The following is a 15,138-nucleotide window of genomic DNA, read 5'->3' on the forward strand; positions in this document are numbered from 1 at the left end:
TCAGCTACTGTCAGACTTTAATTTAAGAGGAAAATATTTTTGTCTTTACAACCCCTTTATAATGACTTTCTCCTACTGGCTACTCTTGGCTGCTTTTGTGTTCCAGTGTAATAATAATATCCTGTTCAGGTTTTGCTAATTTTAGTATTTAACAACCTCAGCAGTTTCTGCTATCCTAAAAAAAAGTGTATGAGGTCACAATAGCATTTTTGTGGTATTACTCCTAGGACATTAGTTTGTGGTTGATGACTACAGCTTGGAAGAATGATGCGGGATATCTGCACGGTAGTTTTAGTGAAATTGAACACTGGCCTTTTTGGATTTAAAGGATCTTACAGGAGCTTCCAAAACCATTCAAGCCTTGTAGTAGGTGCCGCCATGTTTAGGGTGACCAGACATCCCCAGTTTCAGGGGACAGTCCCCTGATTGAGGACACTGTCCCCGGACCAAGTCTGTCCCTGGTTTTGTCCCCAGATTCGATTTAATAGTGGGCAGGGGCAATTTCAAAGACAATCAGTGCAGAATTAAAATAAAAAAATTAGAATTACACTCCCTCCACTCTGCCGCTCCTACTAGCTATGGGGGTGTATTTTTCCCATTATCGGTGCCCCTTTCTGATCATCCTGTGCTGGTCGGAGCGGAGGGAATATTTCTTTCGTTTCGGGCGCATGCCCATTTAGCTCCGCTCGCATGTTCTTCTGCCTTGGCTCAAATCCTGGCCAGCCTCCTGCCTATCTCCTTGCCTTCCCTGGCGGAGTGATCTTCCTCCGCTCCCCATCCAGTAGTAGCCCGGGCCGGAGAGTAAGACTTGAGAGGCTGTGAGGCGGGCAGCGAAAGGCAGAGAGTCGCTGATTGCCGCCATTACTAGTAAAGAAAAAATATATCCCTGGATTTCATTTTAAAAATCTGGTCACCTTAGCCATGTTGTAAGTATAATGGAGTATCGTTTTTTTTGAGCGATTTGTGTTGCTCATCTGTTAAGGAACAGAAACGTCTTTATATCCTCCTGATGCTCCACCAAGAAGTAAGAGAAGGAATAAAAATAGAGAAAACATGGAAGATCGAGGAAAAGATGGGGAGGAACAAAGAAAAAACGAGAGAACAAGAAAGACGGCTAGAAAGATGGGGGGGGGGGGGGAACAAAAAATTTAGGATAGAGAGAGATAAAAGGGAAATTAAGGAGAACAAGGAGAAATAGTGGTACATCCTAAAATGTACCATAAGGGGTTCTAATACTGTACGAGTGGAGGGGACTCAGGGAGCGCTAAATATTAGTGGGTTAGGGGCGCAAATTACTTTTTTTTTTGCTGTGGGAGCTGTCAACCAACGATCCCTGAAGAAGATAATATTATAATTCATATATTCGAAATGCATTGGATTCAGCAGTTTGGAATCTCCAGAAACCTTTAACCTTGTCCTTGGGGTTTATATGCAGATATTTTCATCATAATTCATATACGTTCATGCATTTCTAGGTACAATTGTTTTTAATTGTTCACCACTTGTGTGTTGTTTTTTTTTGTGTCTTTTTCTCTATTATATTTTGTAATAAATTATATTTTTTATGTATATATTTTTCATTTATTTTATTGCCCATAAAATCCCAATTTTTTGGAGGTAAAACGTTTGGTTGATTCTCTAGGGATGGTGGCAATTTACATGCCGGTTTATGGGAGTCTAACTTTTTTCAGGATGTGATGATTGTTAACCAGGTTGTTTTTGGTAAGGCTTCAAAGCAGCTATATGGCCTATAGGTATGACAATAATATTAGTAAATGCTTTACAAAGCTGTGGTTCCTTAATATCTGTTGGGGCCTCTTGACTGTGCAGAATATTTTTTGGAAAAGGTGATTGTATCCTTTTAAACTTGTCCCACCTGTTTTTTTTTAGATTATAATTCTTTTTTTATTTTAAAACAAATCAGTACAACATATATATATATATATATATATATATATATATATATATATATATATATATATATATATATATATATATATATATATATATATATATAAAAAAAATACATAACAGAACATTATTACAAAACAACAGTCACAGTCCATCTTATTTTACATCCCCTTTAACCTTGTTGTCAAAATCAAACATATATCTCCTTCTTACGTATCTCTCCCCTTCCCAAACATCCCTGAGAGAGAAAGAAGGAGAAAGGGAGAAAAAAAAAAAAACAAGAAAAAAAAAAAAAAAAAAACCCACCCTACTTCCCTCTCCTCCGACCCTTCTCCATATTTCTGTAGTTTCTCATTAAATCCCACATATACCCAATCCAAGTTCCCGGGCTCCTTCTATACCATTCAGCCTTATCCCTCTTAACCTTCCCCCCTGTGGTCCATATAGGACTTCCAGGGAGTCCAAGTTCTTAAATATTTTTCCCTTTTATATTGTGTTGTCAGGACTAACTCTTCTAATTTGCTTATTTCCCTAACTTTACATATCCACATCTCCGCTGTTGGTGGAACTGGTGACTTCCACCTCTTCGTTATACAGGCCTTAGCGGCATCTAATAGATGGCATATAATCATTTCCCTATAGGCTTTTTCTGGTATTTGGTTTAAATGCAGAAGATAGAATTCCGGATCTTCCGGAATCTCATAATCTGAGCAAAACTGTAAAGCACTTTTAATCTCTGCCCAAAAACTCCTTAGCATTGGGCACTCCCAGAATATATGTAGCATTGTTCCTTTGCTTCTCTGGCACCTCCAGCATTTATCTGATACCTCTGCAAACATTTTGCTTAACTTTTCTGGTGTCCTATACCATCTTGAAACTTGTCCCACCTGTTGAGTCAATGTTGGTCTATGGAGTCTCTCTTCTCCACCACCTTGCCAGCACTCCACAACCTTTCCTTCCTTAGCCAAAACTGACACGAAAATCCACAGTGTTGGAGGGTAGGGGTACTAGACGTCAATCCCTTGGTCATGTGAAAATGTTTGGCTCCAACAATTGGCCAAAGCATTGTTGCATGGAAAGCATTGGGTGTTTTCATTGACTGTAATGGAGGAAGGAGTGCTGGCAAGTTGAGTATGGGTGGGTCAGGAGGGTCACTTTACAAAGACATCGTCACTTTACCCTAAATCAGCAAGATGGTACTGTCTCTGGCGGCTAACCGGTAAAACCTTTGATCTCTCCTGGGGAGTTGGGAGAACCAACACCATCCAACATTTATGGGTGGTATCCCCTGTAGACATGTGGGATTTGTTTAATTTCAAATCCAAATTCAGACAAAACTTTTGTTATTCAGAGATTCGGATGTTTCCAAATCACAATGAATTAGAATTTGAAGTGGAATTAGATTTTTTTTTAATTAATTTAATGGTAAACTGAATTTGAATTAGAAAATTTATCAGAATTTGAAAATTAATTTGAAACTGAATTAGAATTTGGAAATTAATTAAAATATTAAACTGAATTTGAATTAGAAAATGAATTGGAATTTGAAACTGATTCAGAATTTGAAAATGTATTTTGAAAATTAATTTGAAATTGAATTAGCATTTGGAAATTAGTTTGAATTTGAAACTGATAAGAAGTTGGAAATTAATTAGAATTTTAAACTGAATTTGAATTAGAAAATAGATTTTGAAACTGATTCAGAATTTTAAAATTCTAATTTTGGAAATTAGTTTAAATTTGAAACTGAATTAGAATTTGGAAATTAATTAGAATTCAAAAATTAATGTGAATTCAAATTTAAAATGGAAACCTTGAAATAAATACAGTAAGGTATAAATGTAAAATAAGATGATGATGATTCCTACTTGGGCTGCTTTATAGAATAAAATAGAAAACAAAAGAATAGATAAGAATGAATATAGCCATGTTCCAAAATTTGAATTGATTTGAAAATTGCAAATTTATGAAACAAATCCAAATATACAAAATGAATTCCGAAAATGAATCGTTCCAACGTAATGAATATGAGGCAACAAAATTATTAACTTAGTGAACAAATCTGAACCAAAACAAGTTTTTTTCATTGTGCACATGTCTAATCCCATGCTGGGGGCCTTGTTTCCTCCAGCCATGGAGGTAGCAGTCGGTGGAAAGAAAGGCCATCAACCTGGTCCTTCTCTTATCTGTGTCTATTTCACTGAACATATCCCTACTGCAGCCTGGCTCCGATTGAAGCATCATATCCAGTAACTGGACCTGTGCCAGTAGGATCTGTAAATATGAGCCATTCCTCGCTGAGGTCTTTGTCCCCCCTGGTAAGTACACGCACATTGCTCATATATTTTCCAGTCTGCAAAACATATTTCCCAGCTTAGCCCCTGGAAATAAGCTGCAGATATATCACAGGAGGAACATGTGCAGAGATGCCAAGGATTAGTCATGGAAATATCTCCTTCAGGTTTACCGAGTGACGTTAGGAGAAGACGAGCCAGACAGGGTTTCCTGAACTCAAGCTATAAAGAAAGACTTCAAACAAAACCCAGCGTTGGCACCACATGTTATGTTCTGGTATGTTAACATGTTCAATGCTGCCTCACTTAAAGTGTAACTATGGGCAATGTAAAAAATTACATATGACGCAGCTTGGCACCAGCATAAACACGGCAGTTGTGGTTTTCCGCGTCCTCCATAACATAGTTTTATTACCTGTAGATCTGGTATTTTTCTACTTTCTGTAAAAGATGGTAACCCTTTTCATAATACAGTGAAATTTCACAGCAGTGTTGTCAGCCTGTGGACAGGGTGGTCTTGGACTGAGACAAAGTTTAACCATAGCTTTCAACTGTCCTGGTTTTGAGGGACTGTCCCTCATTCCTCTTTATTTATCCCTGATTTTGGTCTGATCTATATAGTTGTATATAAAATGCACAACTTATTTAACTAGGTGGTATAGGGTGCCTGTGACTTTCCCCCACATTTATCCCCAGGTACCAGATACGTGTTGGCGGTGTGGCGCTGACCGGGGCGCGATGTTTCACATTTTCTGGGACTGTCCAAAAATCAAACTGTTTTGGCAGTGGGTAGCCTGTACCATCAAATATCTGACCAATGTTGATCTAGTAGGAAACCCAGCAGTGTGCCTGCTGCACCTCACAAAACAGGCCCATCAGAAAATATAAGGCCTCTCTCACGATCCAGCTGTTGAATGTTGCAAAGGCTTGTATTCCTTTGCACTGGAGATCTGTGACTCTGCCTTTGAGGTCTCTTTGGTATTCCAAAATGTATGAATTTTGGGACATGGAGGATCTTACGGCCACCTTGTAGAAGTGAGAGGAGACCTTTCGAGACACTTGGAGGTCATGGCAAGATTTTGTATACACTGATGCCTATCTACTGGAGGTTTTCACAACCCTGTTGAATTACTGGGACTCGCTAGATTATGACCCTGGGTGAGAGATCCCACTTCTCTGATTTTACAGGTTTTTTTTATTTCCTTTTTTTCTCCTCCCCATTCTCTCTTTTGTCACCCTTTCTTTGCCCTCTTCTTTCCCTTCTGTAACTTTGTGACCTACCATCTCCAGTTCGATGCTGTTATAATATTCGTACATTTGATCTTTTTGGTGACTGAGACTGGAGTCACTTTGGGCGGGGGGGGGTTGGTGGAAGCCAGAATCCCTTGGTGAGGTTGGGAAACCCTTGCTTCAGTTCAGCTCCCAATGCATCTCTTATGTTTAAGTTACCCTGTGTCTATTAGGGGCACAGGGTGACCAAGAAAATGATGGACATTGAGAATGTTGTTTAGATTGCTTCAGATGGGACAGTAATATTTATCCACAATATCTCCCAGGAAATATACAAAGACTATTCCTAGTTGATTTGATTCTGAACTATACATGTTAATTAAAAGAGCTGATCACATTGGCCTCTGTACAATGTAGGAGACGGTCCGTCTGCTACTGAGAGCCCCTGCTATTTTTTGAAGATTTGCTGTGTTTATACTTATGATAATGTGTATTGTCTGCAGTTCGCTTGAAGTCGGCAAGGCTGGTCTGCAATGTGACATCTGAGTAATATAGGTGGATGGGATTAGCCATGGGTCAGCCCTACCTCGTTAGCAAAACCATTGTGTGATGTTTGGGTAGATATTTGGGTTATTGTGTATGTGGGAACTGACATACCTATTCAAGTGTAAAAAAAGGCTGTATACTTGTCCAATAAAACATTCCATGTTCAAGCTGTGTAACTGAGCTAGTCTCGCCTGGTTTTTAATTACAATATATGGCTGTAATATCTTATATCTGAAGGTCCAGACTGGAGGAAGCAGTGTACTGATGGAAGCACTCAAGTGGTGTGTGACGGGGACCCGTGACATAGGTGGCAGCAGTGGGATCTTTCCTGCTGTCTGGGACATCCAAACCTCCACAGGGACCCTGCCTTTGGCCAATTATGGCTCTCTGTTCTTACTGCGCTGTGATTGGCCAAAGCATGCGGGTCATAGTGCATGCTTGGCCAATCATCAGCCAGCAATGCACTGCAATTCTGCCGTGAATTATGGGCCGTGAGGCGCCACTCGAATTTGGCACGAATTCGACGAACAACCAAACGATGTTCGAGTCGAACATGAGTTCGACTCGAACTCGAAACTCATCCCTACCTGCGATATTGATCTGGTCAGTTAGGTAGCAGAGGGGGATGGCTGTATACAGAGAGGGTTGTTAATCAGTTTCAGCTGCTTTGCTGTTAATTGAAATTAACAACAAGTACACTAGATGGACAACAATGAGACGACCTCCAAAACAGGAATGTTTTTTCAGGTGTTGGTGTCAGACATTTTTTTCCCCTACTCATCTTTTCTGACTGTTTTTCACTAGTTTTGCATTTGGCTAGGGTCAGTGGCACTGCTGGCAGCACGAGGCGATACTTGGACCCTATAAAGGTTGCACAGGCAGTCCAACTCCTCCAGGATGGCACATCAATACGTATCATTGCCAGAAGGTTTGCCGTGTCTCAAGAGCATGTAGGAGATTTCAGGAGACAGGCAGTTACTCTAGGAGAGCTGGACAGAGCCGTAGAAGGTACTTGGCCCATCAGCTTGACCAGTATCTGCTCCTTTGTGCAAGGAGGAACAGGATGAGCACTGCCAGAGCCCTACAAAATGACCTCCAGCAGGCCACTGGTGTGAATGTCTCTGACCAAACAATCAGAAACAGACTTCATGGGGGTGGCCTAAAGGCCTGATGTCCTCTAGTGCACTCTGCGCTCACTGCCGGACACTGTGGAGCTCGATTGGCATTTTCCATTGAACACCAGAATTGGCAGGTCCGCCACTGGTGCCCCATGCTTTTCACAGATGAGAGCAGGTTCACCCTGAGCATATGTGACAGACGTGAATGGGTCTGGAGAAGCTACGGAGAACTTTATGCTGCCTGTAACATCGTTCAGCGTGACCGGTTTGGTGGTGGGTCAGTGATGGTCTGGGGAGGCATATCCATGGAGAGACGCACAGACCTCTACAGGCTACACAATGGCACCCTGACTGCCATTAGGTATCGGGATGAAATCCTTGGACCCATTGTCAGACCCTACGCTGGTGCAGTGGGTCCTGGGTTTCTCCTGGTGCACAACAATGCCCGGCCTCATGTGGCGAGAGCATGCAGCCAGTTCCTGGAGGATGAAGAAGTTGATACCATTGAATGGCCCCCACGCTCACCTGACCTAAATCCAAAAGAACACCTCTGGGACATTATGTTTCGGTCCATCCAGTGCCGCCAGGTTGCACCTCTGTCTGTTCGGGAGCTCAGTGATGCTCTAGTCCAGATCTGGGAGGAAACACTCCAGGACACCATCCGTCGTCTCATAATGATGTGCCATTCTTTCATTCCTAACACATTACCCCGTCCATATCAGTATAGATATCCAGCATGACATTTTTGCCTGTTGAGATCTGATATGTTTTCAATGTGTTCCTTGAATTTTTTTGAGCCGTGTATATAAAATGCGTGTGTATATTTATTTTCCAAATAGAACGTTTTTGAAGCCCAAAAACAACTAATTTACCAGTCCATAGATGTGATCACTGCATTAATTATATTTTTACTATTACTTTTCACCCAGTGATCTTAAGTGACACTTCCTGTCCTAGGCTAACAATGTTCACTTGCACTACTGTGTCAGGACAACAGAAGCAATGTAGGACTATAGAACCCCATCCCTCTCCTATTCTATATAACATGGAGGGGAGTGGTTCTGTAGTCTTCAGGGATAGCTGTAACAATCAGCAGAGGAGGAGAGCACAGGAAGTTATCAGCTCACAAGATTTCTGGCACGTATTTGTAGTTTGTAAAGAAAAAAATAATTATACTTTAAAGAAACCACCGTTTTATGTCCCCAAAACTAATATTATCTCAAATCTCATTCAAAAAATTCCACAAAAATAGTTTAGACTTTTTTTTTTTTTTAATAAATACCCTTTTTCTATAAACAATAAAAAAAAATCTATCCTTTTTTAATGAACAGATAGTTGTTCCTCGGCTCCATCCAGTCCATCATTCACAGTGTTCTCTGTTGGCCTCCACCTGTGCCATCTCCTGTGAGCTTAGTAAATACGTGTCGATGAAAGTGAAGAGCTCGTCTGATGTTGTGGGTTGCCGGTAGCGTTCCCGGTCCACACCGTACTTGTCCAGCAGAACCATATTGAAATAGGACTTTGTGATATAAAGAGCCTGCCTGCATGCAGAAAAAAAAATGGTTTGAGGAAAAGGATGAAAGCTACTGTGTGATGGCACATCAGTGAAGTACAACACATAATAAACCTTTTTTTTTATACAAATATCTATGAAATGATTGAAAATACTATGGGGCAGATCCAAATACATCGGCGCAGGGCACAGCGTATGTAAGATACGCTATGCCGCTGTAACTTACTTTGCTTTTCTTTGAATCCTCAACGTACTCCAGTTTCCTTACACTCTTCAAAGGCACGATGGTAGGTTAATTGACTAATGTCTAAATTGGTTCCAGTATGGCCCACAAGCCTAATCTTCATCCCCACCTTGACTCAGCAGAGGAGGACAGAATTCCTCGACCAGATCCTGCGCTTCCCTGTGCAGCCACAGACGGGCTCATCCCTGTCCCCCCCTGTCTCGGCAGTCAACAGCAGAGAGAAGAACAGAGCTCCTCCTACAGATCCTGTGCCAATCTGTGCAGTGGCAGCACCACCTCGTCTCCCCCTCCCAGGGGCCCCATGCCACTAGGGGGCCCCATCAGTGTTGCCAGCTTCAGTAAAACCAGGGACAGTATGTAAAAATCTGTTTCTTTTTACATCTGTCCCTGAAATGTCCCTTACCGACATCCTTTTGGTCTAAAATACCCAAGACTATAGCTGCCCCGCCTCTCCAGGACCTTTTCAGTGTGTGCAAGTGTATTCTATGTGTATGTATACTATGTATGCATACTTTGTGTGTATACTGTGTGACCCCATAATATATTGCCTGGGGGCCCTATAATCTCCTATTGCCCGGGGGCCCCACAATCTCCTATTGCCCGGGGGCCCCATAATCTCCTATTGCCTGGGGGCCCCATGAGTTGTCAGTCCGCCCCTGCCCCTGGTGACCAAGTCACTGGCTGAAGAAGGAACCAATGAGCTGTTCCGAAACGAGTTCCGCCACTATGACACACTTCCTGCCCCCTTCCTGTTTGTGTTCCATGCTGGTTTTTGTCTCGCTTCCTCTGACATCATCCCCAGGCTCCATCACCATTGTGTTCCCTAAACACTCACAGCACAAATTGGCTGTTATCTTGTGGACTTCCCTGGAAGCTTTACCATCAGACTGGGACTACCCTGCCACTGGAACATCTTCTGGACACACTTACCTGCTACATGCCTGCTTCATCCACCATCTTGTAAGTGTTTTAACCCCTTTAGGGGATATTAAAAGTTTTATATTTCTGCACTTAGAGGAGCCTTGTTTGTTTTTCTGATTTCAACCCGATAGAACACCTTTGAGATGAATTAGAGCGGAGACTGCAAGCCAGGCCTTCTCTCCAACATCAGTGCCTGACCTCACAAATGCACTTCAGGAAGAATGGTCAAACATTCCCATAGACACACTCCTAAACCTTGTGGAAAGCCTTCCCAGAAGAGTTGAAGCTGTTATAGCTGCAATGGATGGGCCAACTCAATATTGAACCCTACGGTCTAAGACTGGGATTGCCATTAAAGTTCATGTGTGTATAGGTAGGTGTCCCAATACTTTTGACAATATGGTGTATAAATACCTGTAATCATAAAACGAAGATTGTTCACAATAACTTCTTGTCATTGGCATCATCTCCATGGCTACCAATTCACCCACTGGGTATGGGGTCTGATTACTTGCCATGGACTGAGATGTGGCTACCAGTTCCAGGCCAATGGTAGGCAGAAGAGGCTGTTGCCTTGGGTGCCTCAATAAAAAAAACAGATGTGCAACCTATCCTGCTGATGTAGTTCCCAGCTCATGGAAGAGGGGACACTTTGACCTTTTTGCCTTTGGGTGCTAAAGGACCTTCTCCCTGCACTGGTGGCTGCCATAGGAGTTATTCCTCAATCTAATGCGGTGCAAAGTATTACACGCACACTGCAGTGGCTGGAATGGAGCAATCAGTGTACAGTGTAAATCTAGGTAAATACTCCTGTACACATAAAATATAATTTATTTGATAAAATAGAACTTTAAAACACAGATTGAGATACCTTAGCTGTTCAATGAGGTCAACGGAGAGTTGCTGAGACTTGACCCGTCCCACTTCCCTTGGCTCCTCTCCAACCAGCTCCACCACTACGACATGTCTCTGATCCAGGCCGCAGCTCGCCCCCTAGGATTAAATACATGACATTTGAAGATTCAGTAATGTCTCAGTTCTCTGGCTGCACACTTGATGACAAAGCTGCTATGCTATGATTTCAGATTTGGAAAATCTTCTTCTAGATTTATTCAGAATTTAGACCATAAAACGTAAAAAAGGGAACCAGGGTCAAACAACACATTTTATAAAACATTAAAATTACAGCACTAGGCTTCTTCTATGCTGGTGGTTTTCTTGCAGTGGTTAGAATTAAAGAGGACCTGTATTGGTGAAGTTTAAAAGACATAAAGTCCATAGGACTTGTAACGGAACGTCCCACACTCCGCTTGAGTGCTTCCGTCATATACCGCTTCCTATCAGTCTGGATATAGATATCAGATATTCCAGCTGCTCACAAGCACACAACGAGACGAGACTTGTTTGTCTGCTGAACATGGAGTGTTTAATAGAACCAAGAATGAAACCTTATATAGAGTTAAAGGGGTGGTAACCAGAACATAAATAACATGAGCTTATTAACTAATCATTTACCCAGACTAGGTGACTCATAGATATGACCTTTCAGAGTAGACATCACGTCTCCTGCTATACAATACACAGTATCATAAATGTAAACACAGGACATCTTCATACAATAGCGGGGTCAATTGGCACAGAGAACAGACAGATGGCTGGAGGTGAGGACATTAGCATCTAACAGTATGTGTCCCAACAGTATGAATGAGTCACTCTTACAATTAACCCGTTGAGTTCAGAATCAACAAACAGTAAATAGTTCTTTACAGATATCCTGGAATATATTGTGGATAATAATTACTTAATAATCCCATCTCAGTTAGTCCAATATATAATTTCTCAGTCATCCTATGCCCCTAGTGGACATAGGATGATTTTAGACATAAGAGAGTCTGTCAAAGGACTAGTCACCAATATTACCTTTGGTTTCCCTGCAGCTGATCTTTTACTGTTACTGTCTTACCAACTCTTGCTCTATGCTCTGTTTTTGTGTGGAAGGGACCATTTTAGTCAGGGAGCGGGGCTTTGCTTCCTCATATTGGAGCCCTCCCCAGTGATTGGTGAGTTGATATTCAAAAATTAGTAAGAGGATCCATAGAACTAATGAAGGACAAGGGAGATCCTTGCACTGCAGGTCCTCAGGTACAGCTTTCTCTCCATGGGGCGAACCATACCGGTAACGACAGTCAGGGCTGCTGTTAGAAATTACAGGGCCCCATACAGCTTACCAGGCAGCCCCCCCCCCCCCCAATATATCAAAACAATATTTTCACTAAAAATACACAAAAAAAAATATTAGCAGACACAAATGTAGTAGGGGGCCTGTGTGAATTAGCCCTTTTTTTATTTTATTTTTATTTACATAAAAAAAGTATTTAAATTTTTTAAAAACTATCTTATTTTACAATGTTTATTTTTTTTTACATGGACAGGGAAGTTGACAGTACCATGGGGTGGGGGGGGTGTGGTGGTGGGTGTGGCACAGTAAAGGGGGGATCAGAAGCAAGCAAAACAGGAAGGGGGTTTGGTGCGGGGGGAGCAATTACAGAAATGATGCCCTGTGTCTGTGTCTCTCCCTGCAGCAGATGAAAGCCAGCAGGATCTCTCGACAATTGCCCCTCCGCCCAACCAAACTGATTCCTCCTGCTGTTTGGGCCCCTCCTGTGTAGCTGGGCCCCCTACAGGAGGACTGGTGCCCCCCCCATCAGCGGCACTGAAGACAGTTCAATTGGATGGCTTCTCTGGTGTCTGATGGGGTGGACCATACTGGTACAGACAGTTCAGATTGGATGGCCAGTACAGGCAGTTCGATTAACCTATCCATTGCATATAGGGTGTGGCGTTAAGAGAGGGGGTGGCGCCCAGGCTCCCCTAAAGGATGGGCCACTGCTGCTGGTGAGACTTGCAGTCAGAGGCAGCAGTGCCTTGGATGATCTCACACTACAGATATACAGTTATGAGGCTACAAAGCAAAAGTGCCTCTGCTATTTTTCAGGAGGAATTCAAGACAAAAGGTTAATATTTTTAGGGTATTGTTTAGACATAATTAACATATCTCAATGTTCCGTATAAGGAGGAAACTCCTTACTTTTTGAGATTACCGTATTTATCGGCGTATATCGCGCACTTTTTTCCCCTTAAGATAAGGGGAATATCGTGGGTGCGCGATATACGCCAATAGCCGCTTCCCGTGCTCAGTTTGAATGGAGCGCCGACATATACCGAGTGCAGTACACTCGGGTACATTCGGCTAGGCTCGGCTTCACTCGTGCTCACGCATAAACGTCACAGAGCGTGAGCACGAGTGAAGCCGAGCCTTGCCGAATGTACCCGAGTGTACTGCACTCGGTATATGTCGGCGGAGGCGTTCAAACTGAGCGCGGGAAGCGGAGACTCGACTTCAGGCACGCGCTGGAGAAGCCGGGAGGACACCACCGAGGCCACAGACGGACGCCGGACCGGACGATGGACGCTGGGCAAGACACCAAAACTGTAAGTAATACAATCTTATAACATTTTTTTTACAGGAATTTCGGGGCAACTTTAGGGGTGCACGCTATACGCGGGAGCGCGCTATACCCCAATAAATACAGTAGGTCCACTTTAATGTTACCAATACTGATTGGGTCTACCTACCGATCCACCATTGGAAAGTTACTGGGAACTGCGGCATGAAAAAAAGCACTACATATTGCCACAAACAAGGACTAGTGATGGTACCAAGAATCAATGCACTGTTCTTTTATTTGGTACATATTCTAACCTTGTAAGGGTAAGTAGTAGAGAGTTTAAAAGCACTAGCAAAGACAATAATTGACATACCGGTGTTGGTTTCTCTTCTGTAATACTGTGTAATCCATGATTTGTATCATTAATAGTTTACCCACCTGCAGAGCGGCGCTCTGGAGTCGGTAGTATCGGTCGGAGGCGCTGGGAGCAGAGATTATCAGCAGTCGCTGCTTCTCAAAGAACTGATCCACAAATGCGCCAGGTGAATTCACATTGACATTGATCTGCATAGCTGAAAAAGAAGACATGTTGTACATTATGCAGGCATAGTACAGCTGTCCACATTTATCAAAAGTTGGCTACAAAATGATGATGTAGGATCTTTTAGTACGTTCACGGTCAAATCATCCAGAAGGCAACCCAGGCAGAAGCCAAGGGGCCCTGTGGATATGGGAGAGTTCCCCCCGAACTCTCCCATATCGCATATATTGGGGCGAGCAGCGCCATTCACCCTCAATATGTGTCTTTTCCATTTCATGGGCCCTGTGGATGGCTCTCTACAACAGGGATAAGCAATTAGCGGACCTCCAGCTGTTGCCAAACTACAAGTCCCATCATGCCTCTGCCTCTGGGTGTCATGCTTGATGCTGTCAGAGTCTTGCTATGCCTCATGGGACTTGTAGTTTGGCAACAGCTGGAGGTCCGCTAATTGCATATCCCTGCTCTACAACCTCCATGCACCTGCAGTAAACCAAAAGGATGTGCTATTGTGCCAAGCTTCGCACCGGCTTGTTACTGCACAATGGAGGATTCACTTATAGGCAGTTTGTGTCTGGTGGGGTGGACAATACCAGGGGTCTCCAAACTGCGGCCCTGGGGGGCACTATTCCATCCAATTTAAATGGGGCATAATTCTTGTTGACACCAATGGGGCACTATTCCTCCAACTGACACCATCAGTTCTTTCCATTAACACCAACAATGGGGAACTCGTCCTTCCACTGTCACCAAAGATATGGTATTATTTACTCCCACTGGACATTTTTTTACTCCCAATGGCCCTAGTCTGGCCTACCTAAAGTCTAAAGCAGGGGTCTCAAAGTACCGGCCCGCGGACCGGTAATAAATGGCCCGCAGGCAGGGCGGGTACCGCGGAAGTGTAGATCGAGGTGCATGAAGAGTAGCACAGGAAACGTCTGTCAGAGGTTCACTTCTCTCTCATGTCACGCTGCTACTCCCCGGCGGCCCCTCCTCTCTTCTCATCCCTATTTGCTTGTGACATCATCTGGGATGGACGAGAAGAGAGGAGGGGCCGCCGGGCAGTAGCAGCGTGACATGAGAGAGAAGTGAACCTCTGACAGACGCTTCATGCACTGCTCTGCATCTGAAGAAAACAACAAGTAAACGATGACCTTTGCCCTGATTTGCTCTCATGTGACCTGATGTGCTCTGATTGTGCCCCATGTACCCTGATGTGCCTCATGTACCCTGATGTGCTGGGCTCTGTACATCAGGGTACCCTGTGCCCTGTACCCTGATGTGCCATGTGTCCTGTACTGATGTGCTGTGCCTGATGTGCCCTGGTATGCTCTCATGTGCCCTGATTGTGCCCTGATATGCCCCATGTGCCCT

General features: G+C 43.3%; 1 protein-coding gene across 1 annotated transcript in view; it reads right to left on the minus strand.

Moving 5' to 3' along the window:
* Positions 1 to 8,354: 8,354 nt before the first annotated feature.
* Positions 8,355 to 15,138, minus strand: part of SRPX2 (sushi repeat containing protein X-linked 2) — a 101,679-nt gene continuing 94,895 nt past the window's right edge. The window contains exons 9-11 of the mRNA XM_040325018.1: positions 13,665 to 13,798; positions 10,649 to 10,770; positions 8,355 to 8,640 (exon numbers count right to left, since the gene is read on the minus strand). Of these exons, the coding sequence (XP_040180952.1) occupies positions 8,460 to 8,640; positions 10,649 to 10,770; positions 13,665 to 13,798 (437 nt within the window). The 3' untranslated portion in view covers positions 8,355 to 8,459. The remainder of the gene's footprint in view (positions 8,641 to 10,648; positions 10,771 to 13,664; positions 13,799 to 15,138) is intronic.

This window comes from Rana temporaria, chromosome 9 (assembly GCF_905171775.1).
Source record: "Rana temporaria chromosome 9, aRanTem1.1, whole genome shotgun sequence".
Taxonomy (NCBI): Eukaryota; Metazoa; Chordata; class Amphibia; order Anura; family Ranidae; genus Rana; species Rana temporaria.